The sequence below is a fragment of the Urocitellus parryii genome, chromosome 13 (genome assembly GCF_045843805.1).
Source record: "Urocitellus parryii isolate mUroPar1 chromosome 13, mUroPar1.hap1, whole genome shotgun sequence".
In the NCBI taxonomy this organism is placed as follows: Eukaryota; Metazoa; Chordata; class Mammalia; order Rodentia; family Sciuridae; genus Urocitellus; species Urocitellus parryii.
This window is the reverse complement of record NC_135543.1, coordinates 54,051,644-54,073,581: the sequence shown is the minus strand read 5'-3', so window position 1 is coordinate 54,073,581 and position 21,938 is coordinate 54,051,644. Positions and strand designations below refer to the sequence as shown.

Here is a 21,938-nt window from a genome sequence, read left to right as displayed (position 1 = left end):
CCAGTTCAGGTCTCTCTCCTTATGAATCCCTCTCATATCATCATGGGAGCCCTGCCCTCATGACCTCATCTAGTCCTAATTATCTCTCAAAGGCCCCACCTCCAAATACCATTAAGGTTTGAATTTGAGAGTTGGGCTTCTAATACCGGCACTTTTAGAGAAGGGAACAAATTTAAACTATAGCAACTTCAGAATTTCTCAATTGAATGACTCATAGACAGTGGTACTACTAATGCATGTAAAACACAGGAAAAAAAAGTTTAGCCGGGGAAATAACAAATTTACTTTAGACCGGTTAATTTAAATAGCTTGGAATATGGAAGTAGCAATCTACTGTTACAAATGGATACATGGCTTGGTGTTTTGAAGATAAGGTAAGATGATGAGTTTTATGGGAGCCATTATCTTTTATACTCATTCAAACCTAGGGGTGAATGAGATTGTGAATGAGAAAGAAAAAAAAAACTTTACTAGCAGAGCTCTGGTGAATACTGATGGGTGTGGCAAGAGCAATGTTAAATCCCCCTGCCCTACCCATGTCCCCCCACTTGTCTGATATAGTTTACTCTTCAGGTTTTTTCCATATGCATAGCCCATTACCCCTTTTAGGCATACTCTGGCTTATGAACTGGGTGTGCCTGAGCCCTGGGGAAACTGCAAGAGTGATTATGGCTGAGTCAGGCTCTTTTCAAACAGTTCTTAAGAAGTCTGCATAGGAAAGCATTCTTCTTATCATTTTCTAAATACCACTTAGGCCTTGCACTATGAGACAGAAAACAGAAAGCAGGAGCTTGTATAAGGCACCGTTCACGGAGAAACAAGTATTGTCGTGCTTTGTGATTAATTCCTGTGCCTCCCTGCAGTTCGTTGCCAGTTCTTCTATTTCTTTAATTGGGCTTTGTGCTCATTTTTGTACTTTAGAGTTTCAGTTATACACACGGATAAAAACTATGACATGACGTTGCTCATAAGGAATGCCTGATGCAGTCAGTTCTCCTACAGTGTTTACTTCAAATGAGAAAAAAATATAAACCCTGTACTTGTAGCCTCCAGCATTTTCCCACTTTGGGACTGTGGCAACACCCTGCTCTTTGTTCAAGCACCACCCTACCCCTTCTTCTCCCTTCTGATATTCCCCTCCATTCTGTGGAAGCCAAAGGCCTCTAGTCTCACTCTTTCTCCACAGAGGAGAAGCAAGGGATTATTTCCCTTTTCCACTTTGTGGATTACATTAAAAAGCACCATGAGATTTTTATATGGTTGTTCCATGAGAGGTCATAGAGTAAGAGGAAACGATGAGGGAACATGTAATGGTTTCAGTAAAGTGACTCAGCTTTCCTTTGCTGGGAATTCCTGAGAAAATCAGCTTAAGGAGAGGAGAGATTTGTTTTCACTCATGGTTTCAGTCCATGGGCACCGGGTTCCATTTTTCTGTGGGCTTGTTGTGAAGCAGAGCATAATGACCGAAAGGCTGTAGTGCTGCAGAGCTGCTCACCTCATGGCAGCTGGGAAACAGAGAAAGAGAGCACACACTAGAAGCTGGAGACAAGAGATGCCTTTTGTGTTGGTCAGCTTTTTGCCACTGTGACCAAAATTCTTGACAGAAACAACCTAGAGGAGGAAAAGAAGCATATTTTGTCTCATGGTTTTAGGGGTTCAGTCCGTGTTTGGCCAGCTCCATTGCTGTGGGTCAGAGATGGTGCAGAACATCATGGTGGAAGAAAGCTACTCAGTTCATGGTGATTGGAAAACAGAGAGAGAGGAGGAGTAGCCAGGGGACAGGATCTAATCCCCCTAGGCATGCCCCCAATGACCACCTCCTTTCAGCTACACCATACCTGCCTACAGTTGCTACCCAGAACAGTGGTCCTTTTAAATTACTGATGCATCAAATGGATTCATCCACTGATTAGGTTACAGCTCTGATAATCTGATCATTCCGCCTGCTGCATTAACACAAGGAACTTTTAGAAGATTCCTCACATTCAAACCATAACACCTTTCAATGGCATGCCCAGGTGACCCACCTTTTAAAGTTTCTTTCACCTTCCAGTAGTCCATTCAATGATGAACCCATCAGTGGATTGCTCTTTCACTATCCAATCACTTTCCCCAAAGCCCCACCCATTGCTTGCACTGGGGACCAAATCTTCAACATATGAGCCTTTGTGGGACATTCCCTATCTAAACCATTAACAGTTAGCTTCCTAACTCATTGGTGTGATTTCCCTTGTCTAGTAACTATTAAGGGTATTCTTTTCTAGATACATGGGCTTTGGGATCTTCTTATTGCTTCTCTTATAAGACTGGCCAATTTTGTTAGCCTTGCCTAGTGATTTTTTTCCTGCAATTAGGACAAGGATAACTGTACAAATAAAGATGACCAGATTAGATATTAATTCATGATATGCTCTCATCCTTGGGAGTTTCTTCTTGTCAATAAACAAGATATCTTTGTTGAATGGGAATGTGTTCAATGTGACAGACAGCTGTGTCTAACTGGTATGTACATTTGGAGTCATTTTCTAATATGGGTGAAAGGAAATCCTTTCTCTCAGTCACATTTACCCTTAGGAATGCACCTCATTTTCCCCACTGCTGCTTATGGGAATGAGTGATGATGTGCAGATGCACAGCAGTACAAGGAATTGGTTCTTGTTATGGTGTTTGGAAAACTGGAAGGAATACAGAGACTTGTTATTTCTTATGGAATGCCATGGTGACAGCAAATAAAGTCACTAAAGAGGCACCACATTCTTTAGGGAAATGCCATTAGACTGAGCTTGTAAAGCACATGAATGGTTCTAAATGATTACCCCAAGTGAAATGCTTTAGTTGATTTCTCCAGTTATTCCTTTTAGAAAAAATACTGCCAAGAATGTCATGACTTGCAGAGCTTTCTGTAATAGTTACAACAATCAAGAACCTGTTGTCACAGGGGAAAAACAAAACTCACCACCACAAGCAAAATAGGACACGTAATCTGTTTCAAAAGTACATTTTATTTTAACTTGAAGCTTTATTATTTATACCCCATTGTGCTCCAACAAGGACATAGGGTATTTTATTTTTCATAAATACATGATATAATAAGAAAATAAAGAAGTAGAAAGCATGACCAAGAGAAAATGAATGTAAGAGGCTAGAACAAAGTTAGCTCACAGAATGTGTGTTCTGAGCTTTTAAAAGGCACAAAGGAGGAACTGTGTGACTCAGTTTCCATACCATAAAAACTCCCCAGTTGTTTGAAAGAAGCACATTTATTCCAGTTCCTGTTGCAGAAAAACTCTGTGCTGAAGCTCTCTGAGAGCTTATTCTGGGAGTGGATTATTAATTGCCATCAGCAAAATTCAATGATTGCCATTTTTCCCAATCAAGCTGTTACTAAGAGTTAAGCAGTGACTCATCAGTTTGAGATTACTGTCCTTATTAAGTACCCAAGATATATATGGCTTCTTAGGATATTTAGGCAGAAATACATAAAAACTATACACACACATACACACACACACACACAAATTTTACTATGGATAAAACTAGGGAATGTCTCAAGGACAAGGGTCCAAAATAGGCTTCCTGTTTTCATCCCCAAGATTAGATGGTGGGACCATGGCAGGAGATGGTTTGGGCCCATAGAGTGATCTCTCTCTGGCAATCTTCCTGAAGGACATGGCCCAGAGAATCCAAGTGAGAGGCCACTCATGTATAGGGGCCATGAACCTACTGATTCACTCAACAGAGAGAAGTGGACCAATGGATATTAGGCTCTGAGCAGAGCACTAAGTATTCCTTCTACTAAGATGCAGGCAATATTTCAGAACTCTGCTTTTCAGCAGGAGAACTAGAGATGATTTGGGCATTTTCTCCTGGGCAGTGAGGACTTGACAACCCATTCACAAAGAGAACAACATTCTCCGTATGCACACATGTATGACATGGGCTGTGGCAGTAGTGCCTGGAGGTGTGAGGTTCAGTTACACCTCAAAAATTTGGACCTAAGCCACTGCAGAGACAAAAAGAAACTTGAGGTCTCCCAACTGTACTTTATAGAGCATGACTTCAGTAATGTCATCCCATTAAAACTTTAAAGCACTCATAGGGCATTTAAACTCAAGTAATGTAATTTCTTCTATACTCTTCAAGATAACCTCAAAGCAAAATGTATGCCCAGATATGCGAATGAGTTCGTTTTCCTTATAGGACTAATAGCTCTAAGCCCATTAAGTATTGTTAACGGCTAGAAAAATATTGACCTCGATGTTACAGCAGTTTTTAGGTAGCGAGACCAGTGATATACTTAATGTTCTAAACTGTGGTCCACATGTTTCTGTTTCTGTTTTGCATCGTTAAATGGGGAGAGAGAATATTCTTCCTAGTTACCCAGGAGTTTTAAAAAGAGAACCCAGGACATATCCCTGTATTATACATGGAAATGCTGTCTGCATCCATCAAAAGAAAAAAAAAAAAAGTAAAGAAGAGCCACAAAGATGCAGATCTGTTGGAACCAGTGGGGCTAGAATAAGGCAGTACAACCAAGGTGCATTGTTACAAACCATGATCCACCTTGTGGTTTTCTGCTTTGTGTGTATCAGAGAAAGTAATGGAGTGTGACCAGTGACTCCAAGAGAATTTTAGAAATTTCTCAAGAAGTTGACCTTTTGGCATTAGGGATGAAATCCTAAAACAACCTATCAGTCTTTCATCTGTGAAAATAAAGTTTTCTCTTATAAAAATGGAGCAATGGGACCCAACATTGTAGATCTAACTAGAGAGTGTTATGCACGCATGGGAGCGAAATATAAACACACTGGTCAAGAACAAGTTTCAAGAATCAGAGCAGGTTTTGAAGAGTTTCAAAGCAGGAAATCAACCCCAGGTGCATTTATTTAACTTGATTTTCTTTCCTATTTTTTTTTTTAAATGATTCTACTCAATTCCAGGTGTTGTGGTATGCATGCTCTGTTTCCAGTCATGAGTGAGCACGGCTTACCTGGGAAGCCACCATAACCCTTAATCAAAGTGTAAATTTGCCCCCTTGACAGATGCAGTGTGAGACCTCTGAAAATATGTTCTCTGCTGCTTGACCCAATCCCAGAGTTCAGGAGGGAGTCCTGAGCAAGGGTGCTGAGTAGAGAGGTCAGAAGGATGAGCAGGTAGAACATTCCAGAATGTGGAGGTAGATTCCCTTTGACAGAAGAAAATCTGGGCAGAAGCAAGGGGTTGTCCAGTGTTCTCTGATGGAGTCCGGAGGGCAAGGGGAGCCTTTTTGGGTGGGGAAGCTCAAGAGGAAGGCAGGGCCTGGAGCCTGTGGCAGGTCTTTCCATGTCACATTCAGGCTCTCTGTGCCCCAGATGAGTCTCTCACCACCGAACCTGATAGCTCAGTTCTGGTCTTCCCATACGGATTTATTCTCTCCAAGATCATTTAAAAACAGTTTAATTGTAGAAACAACATAAATTTGATAAAGACCTCCCTGGATTTCCACCTCCTGGCTTATTATATTACCCAGATCGCTTGTTAAGCTAGGTGAGAGCAGGCAGTTGTGGCTTAATGAATCCACACTTTTTTAAAAGAAAGAACACAGAACTGCCTACAACCTGCATCCTGAATCTCACTTCCTGCTGCAGTTTGCATGTGGTTTGAGCATGTCCCCCACAGCCTCATGAGCTAAAAGCCTGGTCCCCAATGTGGCAGTGTTGAGGGGGTAGAACCTTTAAAAGTTGGGGCTAATGGGACATGATGAGGTCCCCTGAGGTAAGTTAGCTCTCCTGAGAGCCAGTGTGAAGGCCCCTTCACGGGACCCCTTCTACTTGTTATCCATCCCCCTGCCCCTTTTCTTTTTAATATTATCATATAGCCTGGGGCCCCTTGCCAAAATGCAGGCAGCATGCTGTTTGGACCCTTCAACCATAAGAATCACTGACCAAATAACTATAAGTTATTATTCAGTCTCTTCTATTCTGATACAGCAATAGAAAATGAATTAAGACAAACCCTGGGTACACATAATCCCCAGGAAAGATAGTTGCAGTAGCATTAGCAAAAGAAAAAGCCACATAATCTGATTGTGTAATATTTTATTTGTTGTTTACATAGAATGCCATTTTCCCATAAATAAAAGAACATTGATAAGTCAATGTGGAGTCACATGCCTGTGATTTCACCAACTTGGGAGTCTGAAGGAGGAAGAAAGATCACAAAGTGTGAGGCCAGCCTGGGTAACGTAGTGAGACACTGTCTCCAAGTAAAATAAAAAGGGATGGGGCTGCAGCTCAGTGGTATAGATCTTGCTTAGCATGCACTAGGCACAGGGTTCAAACTTCAATACTGGAAAAAAAAAGTATAATTTAGATCTATTATACTTGTTTGATAGGGAGAAAGGCTGTATCTGTTTATAAAGCAATTTGTTTTCTCGATTCAATTTGCCTTCTCATTTTCCACTTCGCTAATGCTGCAGGTACATTTTAGCTCCAGCAGTTAAAGAAATGACCACCTTAGATTTGGATCAGAGCAGTGGCTGCCGCTCTCCAGGTTACAAGCTGTTGGAACCGCAGGAGTGAGTCTGTGTTGATGGGGCTCCCATTTCTAACTCTGCTGACCCAGTAAGGTGGAGCTCTCTGATCTGGGTCTAGAATTAGGACCCCGAAACTCATCTTCTTAGCAAGGTTCAGCAGCCTCCTCCCCATGGACGGGCAAAGAGGATTAGTACTGGCTTTTCAGGATTGTGAGCTCCAACAGTATTAAGGCTGGCTGCTCTGATAGAGTGGTGTTAGCAGATGATACTGTCTTTGACATGTAGGGGTCCATGTGGGGTGTTATGTGTATCAGAAAACAGCTGAAGAAGAACAGAAAGTATCATTTACAATGTGATAATCATTGTTTGTTTACATTTTATTATAGGCCACACATAGATTATAAGATGCCTTTGGTTTAAAATTCTACATTTAACTGGTAAAATGATATATAATAATATTTTTTAATTATGTAGGTAGCTTATATAATGACCTTGAAATCATTTAGTAGATACATATATTTAAAGCAGTGACTGTTATTATGTTGTTTTGAACATCAATGCTGTAGGATTTGAAAGGTGACCGTGCTGCAAATCCAAATCCATCCCCATGAACTCCACACTACTAAAAGTCATGTTTTCATTCTCAGTATTTACATTTCCCCAACTCTTTCTTTGGCCAAATGAATTGTCAATCTCAGTTTGGGCTTTGTTGATTTTCTTTCTTTTTTTTTTTTTTTTTTCTTTTTCCTTTTTCTCAAGACGTGTCATAGAAAGGAGATTGTGTATTTCCTCTTACAGGAAAAATTCTCCAAGTTTCATATCATTCAGGATTAGCCAATACGGGCATTTGACATGATTCAAGTTCAAGTTTATGTCTCTTTCAAGCATTCCTCTTGCTCAGGCTTCCTCTTCTGCATTCATTTTGCACACATTGGCTTAGTGACCTGAATCCTTAGCAGATTAACAGCAGGAAATGTTGTCTGACACTCCGCTGCCAACATCTCGTATGTACGCTGTGAAACTCTTTGTAAAAAATCAAGCCCAGTGTTTTGGCTGGCCAAGAGGAAGCGTGCTTTGCTGGAAAGCTATTATCTACTACAGTGCACACTCAGAGCCCAGAAGTCTGATTTCAAACACAGGCTGAAATTTCTATGACAAATGCAAGCAGAACCCATGATGGCTGAAAGAACAAGGGGTTCTTAAAAAATAAAAGAAGGTAGAGAGGTTTATTGTGCAGGAAGGGACTTTTGTCACGTCAGTGCTTGGAAGGATTTTGTACACTGAATCTCAGTCAAAAAGTAGAGTCGACTCTGTGGCCTTCCAACAGTTCATTCCTGCTTTGGCAGTGCTGCGTGCCATATGTATGATGATATATGCCCGTCTTATGTTTTGGCCTAAGATGTGCCAAATGTGCCAGTGTACGCAATGCATATTCAAAACCATTTGTGTGTGTGTGTGTGTGTGTGTGGCGCAATTGAGTGTACACTCAGTTCTGATAATACCAGTTCCCAGATAATACTATTTTGTAGTTTTACCTATACAACAAGTAGGGATTTGTTTTTCATGGGAGTAACAGGGGTGATGTGTGTTCTGTGATTTCATTACAGAAGATGTAGCCTTTTTTTTCTTAAGCATTGAACCCAGGGGCACTTTTCCACTGATCGACACCCCAGCCCTTTTTATTTTTATTTTGAAACAAGATCTCAGTAAGTTGCCAAGGCTGGCATCAATCTTGTGATCTTCCTGCCTCAGCCTCCTGAGTCGCTGGGATTATACAGGTTTGTGCCCCTGAGCCCAGCTTAGACTTTCAATACTAAGTCAGTCTCTATATTAAATTTTAGCATTGGAAATTTGATCAGTCTCCTTATCAAAAGCACCTTAATTACCAACATTTGTTGTTTATAGCTTTCTGAGAGCTAGACAATGTGAGGTGTTTTTACCTTATTTCATGCAGTAACTCTGTACATGTGATACTATCTCCAGTTTATAATGAGAGTCATGAAGTACAAACAGGTTGGATGACTTGTCTAACAACACATTGCTAGTTAGTTGTAGTGTTGGGAATATTGGAAAAGCAAACTTGTACAGGCTAAGAATGTCCCTTTTATAAATGTATGTAAGTACTGTGAGATAAATTCTGATTTCTAGATAATTTAGACATGCAAATAAATCACATGTTCACTATTTTGTTGAAGAACTTAGAGACCAGGAAAAAGTTCCCCACTCCTAGTTTAACAGAACACCCCAGATGGTCATTGCTAACTTGATTGAGTAAGAATGTAGTAGAATAATTATTGATTGATCTCCATGGTTTTCTGAAAAGCAGATTGCTCATGGAATTAAAGAAAGAGCTGGCAATATATGTGTCATCTAGATATGTGATCTCTGCCCCTCATGTCAGCCCTCTGTGAATCTGCTGCCTGGGTCACACTTGGGATTAGCGCTTAGCCTGAAAGATCCCATTAAGTCCTGCCCCTATGGGAATGAACGGATTCTTGCAGAAGTGATGCGGATAATGGACTTTCCACTATGCTTATGAAACTTGGCATTGAATGTACACTGGAAACAAAGTGTAAAGTGGCAGTAGATATCCAGAGGGCAGCTGGTGCCATGTCTTACTTCTGGGGCCTTTGGCTCTACCTCTGTTTTAAAGGCCTTGTGGACTCCTTTGTCACAGATCAGATGCCATCACCTTCTGTTCCTGGGTTTGACCACAGCATCTTGGTAGTTTCCAAGGGTAAATTTAAAAACACACAAACAAACACACTGTCCACTTAAACATCAGGGCAATGTTAAAAAAAATTTTTTTTTTCTTTAAATCAAGAATTTGATAGAGAAAAAGAAAAGCCCAGAGCAAGATGATTTACACCGAGTCCAAGTGTCTGATTGGGCTCACACTCTGGTCAGAGAAGTGTGGTGAGCTCTTCAGGGGTCCTGTACTTAAGGTAGGCAGTGGTGTGATCATTTAGAAATAAAATTCTGACTGACCTTTAGCAATGAGGAAAATAGAAAAGCATCCAGCGAGGAAAATTGGTTCCGGTAGGAAGTAATGGGTGTGGGGGAGGGAGGAAGGAGAGCATTTGCTTCAAGATTAATCCAAGATAACTAACATAAGGAGAAATCCTTTCCTGGAATTGGTGCTAGTAGGTTGAATGCCTGCTGTTTCAGGGCCCTGCGTCAGGGCAGTAAAAAGGGTGAACTGTTTCCTGTCCTCAGTGAGCAGAAATAAAAGTCAACCATTTAAGAACACCAGTTCCAAAGGAAAATCAGTTGTGTGTTTGAGGAAGAGATGCCATGGGAAGCATGAACTCCTTGTGGTATTTTGTCCCCTGAATTAAGGCACAGAAGTATCAGTTTTCCTGAAAGTTCTCAGTATCATTCTGAGTATTTCCTCATATTAACAGGGGTGGTCTAAGGCAAAGCCAGTATAGAAGGGGGCTTTGTTGTTCATTAGTTTTTCTGTTTTCACAATGAATGTGTGCAGAAATGTATGCATAAATTCTCAGGGAGCCCTAAGGATATCCACACCCTCTGATGTAGGCTGTCCCTCCTCTTCCTGAGAAGTAGGCACTGCTGATTAGCTCCAGCTCTCAGGCAGAACATCTTGCTCTTCCTCCTTCATGCTGTGGGGCTGGCTTCAGATGGGTAATGGTAACCCATCTTCCAAGGTTAGAATATTGCTTTTAATCTGTGCCTTTTGAGAGCTGATTCATAGCTTTGTGAGGCTGAAGAAATAAAACAAGTTCTGTTGTAGTCTTGTGCAGATACAGTACAATCTGTGTTCCTGCTTTTGCACTCATTAACTTAAGCACAGATTAAGAAACGATTTGCTGGCACTCAAACATGGAGAATACACTCATTTCAGAAAAGGCACTGCCAAATGTAGCTGTCTCCGTGTTGGGTCCTCTCCTGGGTTTAGTTCTGCGTATTTATGCCTGTCAATCACAGGAAAGGTGTTAATGCTCTTGCTCTTTAGAAAAGAGGAGATCTAGACATTTATTTATATCCCCATGTTGATTCTTTAGTCTTGTAGCAGGATCTTGAGAAAAAGCCATGTGTCCCAGCTCTACAAAGGGGAAGTTTTTCTCTTCTTAAATAAACAAAAGTCAACAAACTTTCAATATTTCTGTTTTTCACAAGCATGCATATTTCATTCATAGCTTTAAATGTAAGTTAGTATTTTGTGGGTTTTTTTTTTCCTCCAGAGTTTGATGACTTGCTGTTTCTCATTTGAATCTTTTTATTGTAGCATTTGACTGGTTTACCATTTCTTGAGGCCTTACATTTCTCAAGAAAATCTCTTAGAAAGAATGTTTTAGAGTTTTAAGCATGTGGACATAGGTAAACCAATTGTATCTTAATGTAACTATGAAAGTTTATACCAAAGACCTAAAAAAATACTGAGTTGGACCTAAGCCAAATCTGAAGAAGGTACATGTATTGTCACAAAAAAAAAAATGTCAAATTCCTTTGGAGTTCTCACATTTCAATTTTTTTTTTTAACTTTTAAGCATAGTTTAACTTAAGATGTAACTTTCAACTGTTCTTGAATGAGTGACCTGGGGAATCTTACAAAATGCAGATACCTGGGGCTCAACTTCAGAAATGTGATTTAATTGACCTGACACACAAGACCTGGGCACTGGTGCATGTTCTAAATGCTCCCAGGATCCGCTGTTGAAAACCACTAGTTTAAAATGTTGCCTGCATGTCATTGGTTATGACATGCTAGTGGAAAACAATTTACATAAAGTTTCATCAAGTAACTGTTGGAATCTCTTCATGGCATTTGACCAAAAATAAAACTCAGTGAAAGATAAAGCACAGGCAGTCACAGTGCCACTGAAAAGTCCTTACAGTCAGGGATCAGAGGCAAGTGTGGAGAGTCCACTGTGATACAGACAGATATGGAAACTGCTGTGGTGGTACTGTAGATTCAAAGTGCTGTCAGGTATAAAGGCGCTCTCTCATGGGTCTGGGAGGACAGGACATGCATTGAAGAAGTAACTCTGGAGAAGCCTCTGGAAAGATGAGGGGGACTTGGCAGGCAAAAGCCCGGCAGAGCATCTTGGTGCTTTCAGGGCACTAGTACAGGTGACATCGGAGATGGGATTAAACACATCCAACCTGTTTAAATCCATGAGTTCATAGTGATGGTTTAGAATAAAAATACTCAACTGGAGACTTGGAAGGGTGCTAGAGCCCCAACTTGTTACCATGAAAATGGAGACAAGAGACAGAAGCAAGCATTTATCTGGACTATGGGTAGATGAATAGTTCTGACAAAGTATCTCATTATAACTATACTCTAGCTAATAAAGAGGAAGGTGTGGTTAGTATCAGGATATCACCATGTTGCCCTGGAGCCACTGGATCTAGGGCAGTGATCATCAGCGACAGCTATTATCGCAACAAAGGCAATCTCTCACTTTGTGCCTCCTGGTGAAATCACACAAAAACAGGCCCCAGTCTCATCAAGCCTCTAGATTAACTAGCAATGTACAGAAAATGTGGGAGACTGGGAACAAATTAAATTGTACCATGCAGATACAAATAGCCAAGTCTAGAATGAAGGAGCTCTGCCTGCAGTGACCTCATTTCTTAAGTTAATTTCGAGGGGAAAATCAAGGTAAATGGAGAAGGTGCATACCACAGTTTGGTTTTTCTGAAAAATAATGTTTTAAAGTTTTTGTTTATGCATGATAAAAGTAAAATCACTTCGAGTTTAATTTATATTTTTATCTATTTGATAAATTATTGACAACTTAAAAGATTATTGCTTTTTATTGCATTCTTTATCTTTTTTTAAATTTAGTAGACTTTACTTTTTTGAGTACTTTTAGGTTTACAGAAAAATTATGCTGAAGGTTCAGAGTTCCCATGTACCGTTCCTTCCAGTGTTCTTTATTTTTAGCATTTTATATTAGTGGGGTATATTCGTATACTTGATGAGCCAACATTGATATATTATCATTAACTAAAGCTCACAGTTTACATTACAGTTCATTCCTGGTGTTGTTGTGTTCTGTAATTTTTGAAAAATACCTAATGACATGTAGCCAACATTACAGTATCATACAAAGTAGTTCAGCTGCCCTAAAAATGCCCACTGCACCTCTTATTCATCCCATCCTACCCTCAAATCTCTGGCAACCATTGATCTTTTTTATTATCACCATACTTTGCCCTTTCCAAAATGTCATATAGTTAGAATCATGGAATACGTGAGCTTTTCCAATTCTTTTTTCACTTAGCAATATGCATTTAAGTTTCTTTTGTGTCTTTTCATGGCTTGACAGCTCATTTCTTTTTATGCACTGCTAGATGTACCAGTTTGTGTTTCCATTTACCTTTCGAAGAATATCTTAGTTGTTTCCAGGTTTTGTCAATTATGAATAAACCTGCTATAAACATTTGTATGCAGGTTTTTGTTTGGACATACTTTTCAACTCATTTCCGTAAATACCAGGAAATATGGTTGCTGAATCATACGGTTAAAGTAGGCTTAAACTAGCAAGAAACTACCAAACTGTCTTCCAAAGTAGTTGTACCATTTTGTATTCCTACTAGGAACGAAGGTTCCTATTGTTCCACATCCACATTGGCCTTTGGTGGTGTTGTCTTTGGAGTTTAGCCCTTCTGATAGGTGTAGAATGGTATGATTGTTTTAATTTGTAGTTCCCTAATGTCATAGGATGTTGGGCAGCTTTTTATTTTCGCTTATTTGCCATATATATATATATATATATATATATATATATATATATATATTTTCTTTGGTTAAATGTCATTTCAAATTATTTTACCCATTTTTTTAAAGTAAATGGTCATTTTCTTATTGTTGAATTTTGGTCATCAGTTCTTTGTCAGATTTGTTTGACAAATATTTTCTCTCAGTATGTGACTTTTCATTCTCTTCATTTTCAATATTCATTCATTCTCCAAACACCAAATTGCATGTCAATTTGGAAAATTTAAATTAAAGAAAAATTCTTTTTTAAAAACTTTTAAAATTGTAAATGGACACAATAACATTATTTATTTATGTTTGTATGTGGTGCTGAGGATCAAACCCAGTGCCTCACACATGCTAGGCAAATGCTCTACCACTGAACTACAACCTCAGCCCCTAAAGAAAAATGCTAATAGTCGAGAATGAAGCTTATTTACATTGCTTGGGAGTGTGCTGTTTTTAAGATAAAGCCCTCCAGATTGTTCAGTTGTAAGATCCTCATTTACTATACAAGAAAGAGAAATACAGGTGGTCGGGGGAAATTCCAGGAAGAGAGCAGGCCACCTTTGGCTTGTCACTCCAGGAAAGTAAAACTGCCTTTTCTGGATGATTGCCTAGTAAAAGTATATGTGAACTGGGGATGCCTTTGAGCCAAAGATGACTTAACTCACCAGAAACCACAAGACTGAAAACTCTTAGTTTTATCTGGTTAGGTAAATTATCCATTCAGAATACTTCTGTCGTTTTTTGACTCATGGGTATGTATAGCCATTATATCTAGTTAGTAGTAAGATAGATATACTTAGATTTGATCACTTATCAAGTGATATCTTTGAGAACTGTAATATTTAATGTAATTTCTCCAAATTTTCCAGTCTGGATGTTGAGCTTTAGTCATAAGGTTATTATCTGTAGGTACCTGCAGATGTCAACAACTAGAAGTACTTGACTTCCAAAGCTAGGAGAAAACCATCTGAGTTAGAAGACTAGAGAAATGTTTAGAGTTGGGAGAGATTGCTGAGGGGATCCATTCCAGGGCTAGAAAGTGGGCTTCAAGAGATGCTCTATCTCCATCCATTGGCAGAATTTTTGTCATTGCTATGTGCAGAAGGGTACCAAAGCCCCATCTGGACTCCTGGGAAAAGAGTACTCTTATCCACTAATAGTTTGCCATCAGCAAGACCCAGTTATAGTCTTGAACCCTTACTCTGCTTGCTCTACAGTCTTACATCCTTGCTCAAAGAAGAGAAAATGGAGACTCAAATGACTTAAGAGCCTTTTCCGAAGTCACCCACCTAGTTGGTAGCTATGCTAATGTTTAATAGGAATATCATTGTTTCCAGTCCATAATAGGCTTCTACAGTAGATTCTAGACAACTGATCTGGGTTCTGTGGGCCAGAAAAAAAGTATCTCCAGTATAAGGAATGGACCACTCTGTCATTTTCTTAAGGACTATAGGATACAGATGTTTAAAATACTCAGTAAGAAAGGATATGGTCTATTTCAGAGAGCACTGAGTCTTTAACAGAAATCAAATTCTGTTAAAGGAAAAATAGGAGTCATCCTAGTAGTCTCTGCTTGAGCTAATCCATGTTACCTGTTAGGCAAAAGGAAGAATAGACCAGAAGACAGCTAATTGAAATTGATGACCAAGTTTGCCTGTGACACATTCAGAAAAAATTCTTGTTTTGAAGGCTGGCTCTGATCCGGAGGTTCAGAGGAGGTGTAGAATCAAGCAAAGCCTTGTGAAGTTGTTGTATTTGCATTTGGTTTTGGTTTACTCACTGAGAAAGTACGTGGGCAGTTGTGTGTGTGTGTGTGTGTGTGTGTGTGTGTGTGTGTGTGTGTGTGTATGGGCACGCGCACCCATGTGCATGCATAAGTAATGGTGTTCTAGCTGAAGCAATTAGATAGTAAGCAGGTGACATTTGAAGAAAGAGCATGTTCAACATTCTTAGCAATCAGGGAAATGCAAATAAAAATTATTCTGAGATTTCATTTTATTCCAGTTAGAATGGCAATCATTAAGAATACAGATAACAATAATTGCTGGTGTGAATGAAGGGTAAAAGTACACTTATCCATTGCTGGTGGAATTGCAAATTGGGACAACCATTTTGGAAAGCAGTATGGAGATTCCACAGAAGACTAGGAATGGAAACTACATAGGCCCAGCTATCCCACTCCTTGGTATGTATCCAAAATAACTAAAATCATCATGCTTTTGTAATTCATGCATACCAATGTTTATAGCAGCAAAATTCACAATAGCCAAGTTATGCAACCAGCTTAAGTGCCCATTGACAGATGAATGGATAAAGAAATTGTGGTATATATACACAGTGGAGTTTTATTCAGCCATAAAGAAGAATGAAATTATGTCATTTGCTGATAAATGGATGGAACTAGAGAACATCCGACTAAGTGACATAAGCCAGATAACCCACTTGAATCTAATGTATGAAATATGATATGTCAAGAGCTTTGTAATGTTTTGAACAACCGATAAAAAAATAAAAATAAAAGAAAGTCAAAGATTGAATATTTTTTTCTCATTAGTAGAAGCTGGGGGTAGGTATAAAAAAGAGGATCTCATAAAAATAGAAGGGATGCCAATAGAGTAAAGGAAAGGAATCAAGAGGGAGGGAGAAGAGGATGACATGAGGAAGTATTGGAGAATTAATGAAATCTATAAAATTATGCTGTGTCCACATATGAATATACTACAGTGAATCCTGTTTATTTTTAATATTTATTTTTTAGGTGTAGATGGACACAACACAATGCCTTTATTTTTTTATGTGGTGCTGAGGATCGAACCCGAGTCCCGTCCGAGCTAGGCGAGCGCTCTATCTCTGAGCCACAATCCCAGCCCCGTGAATCCTGTTTTTACACACACACACACACACACACACACACAGAGTGCACTAAGATGATAATAATAATGATAGAAGAGAGATCAGTAGAGCAAGTGAATGGGGGCCTTCCCATGCACTTTTGAATTCAATTGGTGTGCATGTATCACAAAAGCATGATGATTTTAGTTATTTTGGATGAATACCAAGGAGTGGGATAGTTGGGTCATATGTAGTTTCCATTCCTAGTCTTCTGTGGAATCTCCATACTGCTTTCCAAAATGGTTGTCCCAATTTGCAATTCCACCAGCAATGGATAAGTGTACCTTTCCCCCTCCATTCACACCAGCAATTATTGTTATCTGTATTCTTAATGATTGCCATCTCATCAGTAGAGTAGAGCAGGTGAAGGCGGGGAAGGGAAGGTGCTAGGGAATGAGATGGATAAAGTTGTTATATGCATGTACAAATATAAGAATCCCACTATAATGTATGATTATGAGGTATCAATAAATAATAATAATAATAGAGATATGGAAGTAAAGGAGAAGAAGAAGTCAGAGTAGAGTGTGTTAATACTAAATCAGTTCATTGGTATCTCCAGGACTTGTATTCATGGCTCCTACAGAAAACGTGCATTATAACACGCTCTGCATTTAACAGTCTGCCATTTATCAGTCACTGGGCCATAATAATGACTGACATTCATGGAAGGCATGATATATGCCAATAGTGGACTTTGAATACATTATTTTAATGTCAGCCATTCCAAATAAGTATGTGATGTCCTTGCCTGCTTTATAGTGGGGAAACAGAGGTTCACATTAACTGCAAGGGAATATTGAAGATTCAAACCCAGGTTTGATCTGATTCTAAAGCTACCACCCATAGCTATTAGCATAATACTGCCTTCTCATCCAGCTTCTCTGAACCTCTGTTCTTATCTATGAACTGTAGATAATACCTAGAGAAGCACTGGAAGAACCAGATTTTGTGAAAACTTTATAAAAGTTTGTCAAGTACTACTCTGAAATAACTTGTTGGCCTGGGGTTGTGGCTCAGTGGTAGAGCGCTCACCTAGCATGTGTGAGGCACTGCGTTCAATTCTCAGCACCACATATAAATAAATAAAATAAAGGTGCATTGAACAACTAAAAAAGATTTTTTTAAAAGAAAGAAAATAAGTTGGTATTATTTATAAATAAGGATTTAAACCATGAAGGAGCATTTCATTGTTATATCATTTATTCATAGCCAATGAGCAATGTTATGTAGTTTTGCTAACAAGTTATTTAATTTCATCCTTTATGGGAGTTTTTTTTTTTCAAATGCATCATTGATTATTTAGCTAGCTACAATTTAGGCTTTGCTCTCCTATCATAAATGTATCCTTTTCCCTAAACAGTCATGCTTGAGGGGACTGAGTAATTAACTTTCAAAATAATTACAGTCGCACAGTAATAGATACCACCTACAGATCTTTTGAATGCTCATTATTTTGGCATGAACATAGTTTATCAATTTTCATATATCTCATTGTTAACATGTTAAATCTTAAGGACAAATTTGCTGAGCATATTAGATGTAAAATATTAGTACCACACAAACAAAAAGGGAACGTAGCTTAACTGTTGCCAGTTAATCCAACGCAGACTTCAAAGCCATGTTTAAAGACCTTTGAAGCAGTAGATCAATTAAGGGGATGGATTTTCCCACTATGAGTACATTTCCCCTTCTCCATTCATAGAACTATTTGATGGTCCAAAATATAGCAGAGATATCTAGATCTTCTGTTTATATAGGATAATTAAAATCTTGAAACCTAATGAATGTTTTATGATGTTTAATAAGAAGTATTTGTTCTCACAGAAATTAAGAGAAATTTGAACACCCTACTGAAATTCATGGCACAAAACCAGAAATTAACTAATTAACTTAGTTTAATGGACTTTAGAAAATGACCCTTCGACTTTCTGAGTAAGGATTGGAATAGAAAGTTCTAAGTGAGGTTCTGCCTTAAACAGGAAGCAGGGCTGATTTTTCTGGGCTTGGAATCTTACAGCCTGGGGAGCATAGGTGGGGTATCCAAAACATGGCCGGTGTGGATCCTCTTTCACCATCAGGATTTTTATATTTCACAGAATATTTGAGGCTTCCGAGCATCACGTCATCTCTGTTTAGGAATCACTTCCCATCCTAGTTTTTCTGTTTTTCATCCTTGAGTTATTTATGGCTCCTGTACTCAGTGACACCATTGACATTTGGTTTTACTCTTTGTCTGTTGGGGTCAGCTTTTATAAGTCGAGGCCCCCCTTTGTAGGTAGCCTTTTTATTCAACAGGAGATGATGGTGTGAACACACGTGAACAGTGGCAGCACACAGCGTCCGAAGTTTTACCAAGTTTTTTTTATTGGTTCCAATTGGGAGAACTTCCTTGTGGATGTTGACTTGTTTTTCTGTTGTTTCCATAGAAACGCTCCAGAGGGCAAGTGCTGTTTGACAAAGTGTGTGAACACCTGAACCTGCTAGAAAAGGACTACTTTGGCCTCACGTATCGAGATGCTGAAAATCAGAAGGTGAGAGAGAAGAGCAGTGCGAACTGCTGTGGCTTGAATCGCTCCCCCAGGAAAATCCAGAAGGGTGGATCACTTTCGCCACCCTCCCTCACACGCCTACTTTTATGACTTAGCATCCCCCAAATACTGTTCCTCACCCCTTTTCTTCATGAAAGAAATCCTGGCCAGCTTCCTTTGTTCTTGAATATCTTGAAAAAGTCAGCCCTGTTTTTCATCCTTGAGTTATTTATGGCTCCAGCAAAGTATTTTATTTGGTGCTTTTTTAGATAATATATATTTCAGTGGAATATTTGAGCCCAAGAAATATAAACACTTTGATACTTATGAAGAAAACGTGTTCATGCCCCAAATTCTATGAAGATATTACAGTTGTGGCATAAACTGTTGGAGCAGTTCACTATTGGGGCTCCTGTCTTTTCTCTTGATTCATCTTCTTATATTTTCATTTTCTTAACAAGTCAAAATAGGAGGTGGTGCATTTGCTAACCTGACACCTGTAGTTTCATGAGTTCTTAATATTTAAGGCAATACCTCTGTAGGTGCTTACACCTGAGGAAAGTCATCTTTTTAAAACGTTTCCCCACAACTACCTGAAAAATAAGGAGAAGATTGTTTCCATCGTACTAGTGCTAAAAACTAAGTCACATAAGTTTTGCTCATAGATGTTGCTTACCATTGTGGTGTATCTTGAGTCAGACTCATTCTTACAGAATTTACTAGACAGTGTCTGACTTCATTATTAAACATCTGAATTCTCTGATGAGGAAGACAGACCACTGATCTCAAACAAATGTTCATTTGTTAGAAAAGGTTTAAGAAGATGCCTAAGCATCTGTGATGATAGAAGTCACTAACGTAGAAGTGAATGTCTAGAGCCACTGGGTGTCAGGATATGTAAATCTTTTAATTTATTTTGGAAACTTGTTTGAATTCTGATCTTCTCCCATTTTTTGCCCTTCTGTGTCTGTGCTAGCTCAGATCCCTGAAGGTAATGGTTGTAAAAGAAAAATGTCAAGTATGAAGGGCACATGTGTGTATTTTCTCCTTAGACCAGTGTCCAGACCCTCACAGGGCAGGGCCAGGCGGAGGCCACCAGAATTGAGGGAAGGGTGGGGAAAGCCTTGTGGGAATGTCTGCATCAAAGCAACATTAAATCACCTTTATTCTTCTCTGATTCCAATTCATCATGTCATTTCCTTTGCAGAATTGGTTGGACCCTGCTAAGGAAATTAAAAAACAGGTTCGAAGTAAGTTCTTTTGTATTATTTTACATGGCAAGGTAAAGATATTTAAGAGAGCCGGTTAATCTGAATTGGTAGCTCATACCCAAGTGGCCAATGTGAATAGAGGTTTTTGAAAGACAGATTACAAGTTCATATTTGATCTGGCACATTGATCCAGCTCAGACAGAACCCATTTTTTTGTCATTATAACTCAAATTAAAATAACTTTGACACTTGACCTATTCCTCTGCCTGTACACCCATGTGAAATGTATGATTTAATCATGTCATGCTCCATTGACAGTTAATCATTAAAAGTTCCAAATTTAATTATTAATGTTGTATTAAGCCTAATTGTCACAAACACTTAAAAACCAGGCTAAAAGCAGTAGTCGTTTGATACATTAAAGATAGAATAACAATTCAGAATGAAGTTTATTGTCTGGTGACAACCTCTTTTCTTAGTCCCTGAAAGTGAATTAATAAATATATATTTCCCCAAAAAAGAGAAATATATATTTTAATGAATATATAAAAAAAATTCCCTGAGCACATCTCAAAATTGAAACATAAGTGGCCAATAAGCCAAATGCTAAATCTAATGACCAAATGCATTTTAACCTGAGAAATCATTTTCCATCTGTTTGGATTAACAAAGATTTTAAAAGTTTAATGTGTTTAATAATAATTGCACTGACTACTAAGAACCCAACGGGTAGAAGTATAAACTAGTGCAACCTCCCAAGGGAGCAGTTTGTCAGTATTTATTAAAATTTAAAATGTACCTACTCCTTGACCTTCCATTTTACTTGAAGAAATCAGTTCAGCATATGTGTTAGAGAAAAAACTGCAAGTGTGTACACAAGTGAAAGTTCATTACAGTGCTGTTTGCAGTAGCAGGAAACTTAAGGCAAGTTAAATACCCATTTATAAAGATGATTAAATCAATCAGGGAATAATCATAGACAGATGTCTTTGGTCTTATTAGTGAAAATCAGGTTGAAAATCATATCTGTAATATAATCACATTTGCTTTTTAAAAGTTATGCATATATAGAGCCGGGTGCAGTAGCACACACCTGCTGTTTGGGAGGCAGAGGCAGGAAGATCACAAGTTTAAGGCCAGCCTCAGCAACTTAGTGAGGCCCTAAGTAACCTAATGAGATGCTGTCTGATTAAAAATCAAAAGGACTGGGCAAAGAAATGAATCAGACATAACTTTCCTATGTTCATATATGAATATACCACAGTGAAGCTTCACATCATGTACAACCGTAAGAGCAGGGTCCTAATTAGAATAAAATATATTCCATATATGTATAATATGTCCAAATATACTCTACTGTCATATATAGACGATATATATGTATATATAACAAATTAATAAAAAAACATAATGCACATAGGAAAAATGGGGGACTGGGGATGTGGCTCAGTGATAATAAAGCTTTCCTGAATTCAGTCCTCAATACCAAAAATCAAAAATAAAATGTTATGCTTATAGAGAAGCATGGGATATTTGTAGAAAGCATGACAGATTAACAGTAATTATCTCCAGAAATGGCCTGCACTATAGAGACTTGAGAAAGGAGGTTTGCTAGTTTTCTTTTTTAACATTCTCTATAGCTATTACTTTTGCCATAAGCATGGAAAATCTTTATTGTAAATAGCTACTTATTTTTTTTAAATGGCTCATATTTTTATCAATAAAACTAAGGATAATTAGCTTAATTATCCTGAATAACTAATTCAAGTTGAAGAATAAAGAATAAATTTAAGTTCAAATAATTAGTGGGAATATCCTTCCATTTTAAGTTTTCAAAGAGTTTACTGTTAAAAGAGAGGAAAATCCTTCTTAGTGCCTTTGAAAGTCCTGAGATATAAAAATAACCCAAGTGCTAATAAAACAATTGGTAATGAGCAGTTGGAAATGGTTTGATTTTAGATAACATCCCTCCCAAAGTCACTGTCTTCTAGATGTTAGAGAGTCTGTTGATTATTTATACAATTCAACATCATTTACCGTATTCTGAAGAA

The 21,938-nt window shown here is 38.5% G+C and overlaps 1 protein-coding gene across 4 annotated transcripts in view; it reads left to right on the top strand.

The window, feature by feature from the left end:
* The window catches only part of Epb41l3 (erythrocyte membrane protein band 4.1 like 3), a 226,995-nt gene that overhangs the window by 156,514 nt on the left and 48,543 nt on the right, over window positions 1-21,938 (top strand). For all 4 annotated transcript variants that reach the window (XM_077792399.1, XM_026394531.2, XM_026394530.2 and 1 more), the window contains exons 4-5: window positions 18,575-18,679; window positions 19,884-19,926. In XM_077792399.1, coding sequence (XP_077648525.1) covers window positions 18,575-18,679; window positions 19,884-19,926 — 148 coding nt within the window. The remainder of the gene's footprint in view (window positions 1-18,574; window positions 18,680-19,883; window positions 19,927-21,938) is intronic.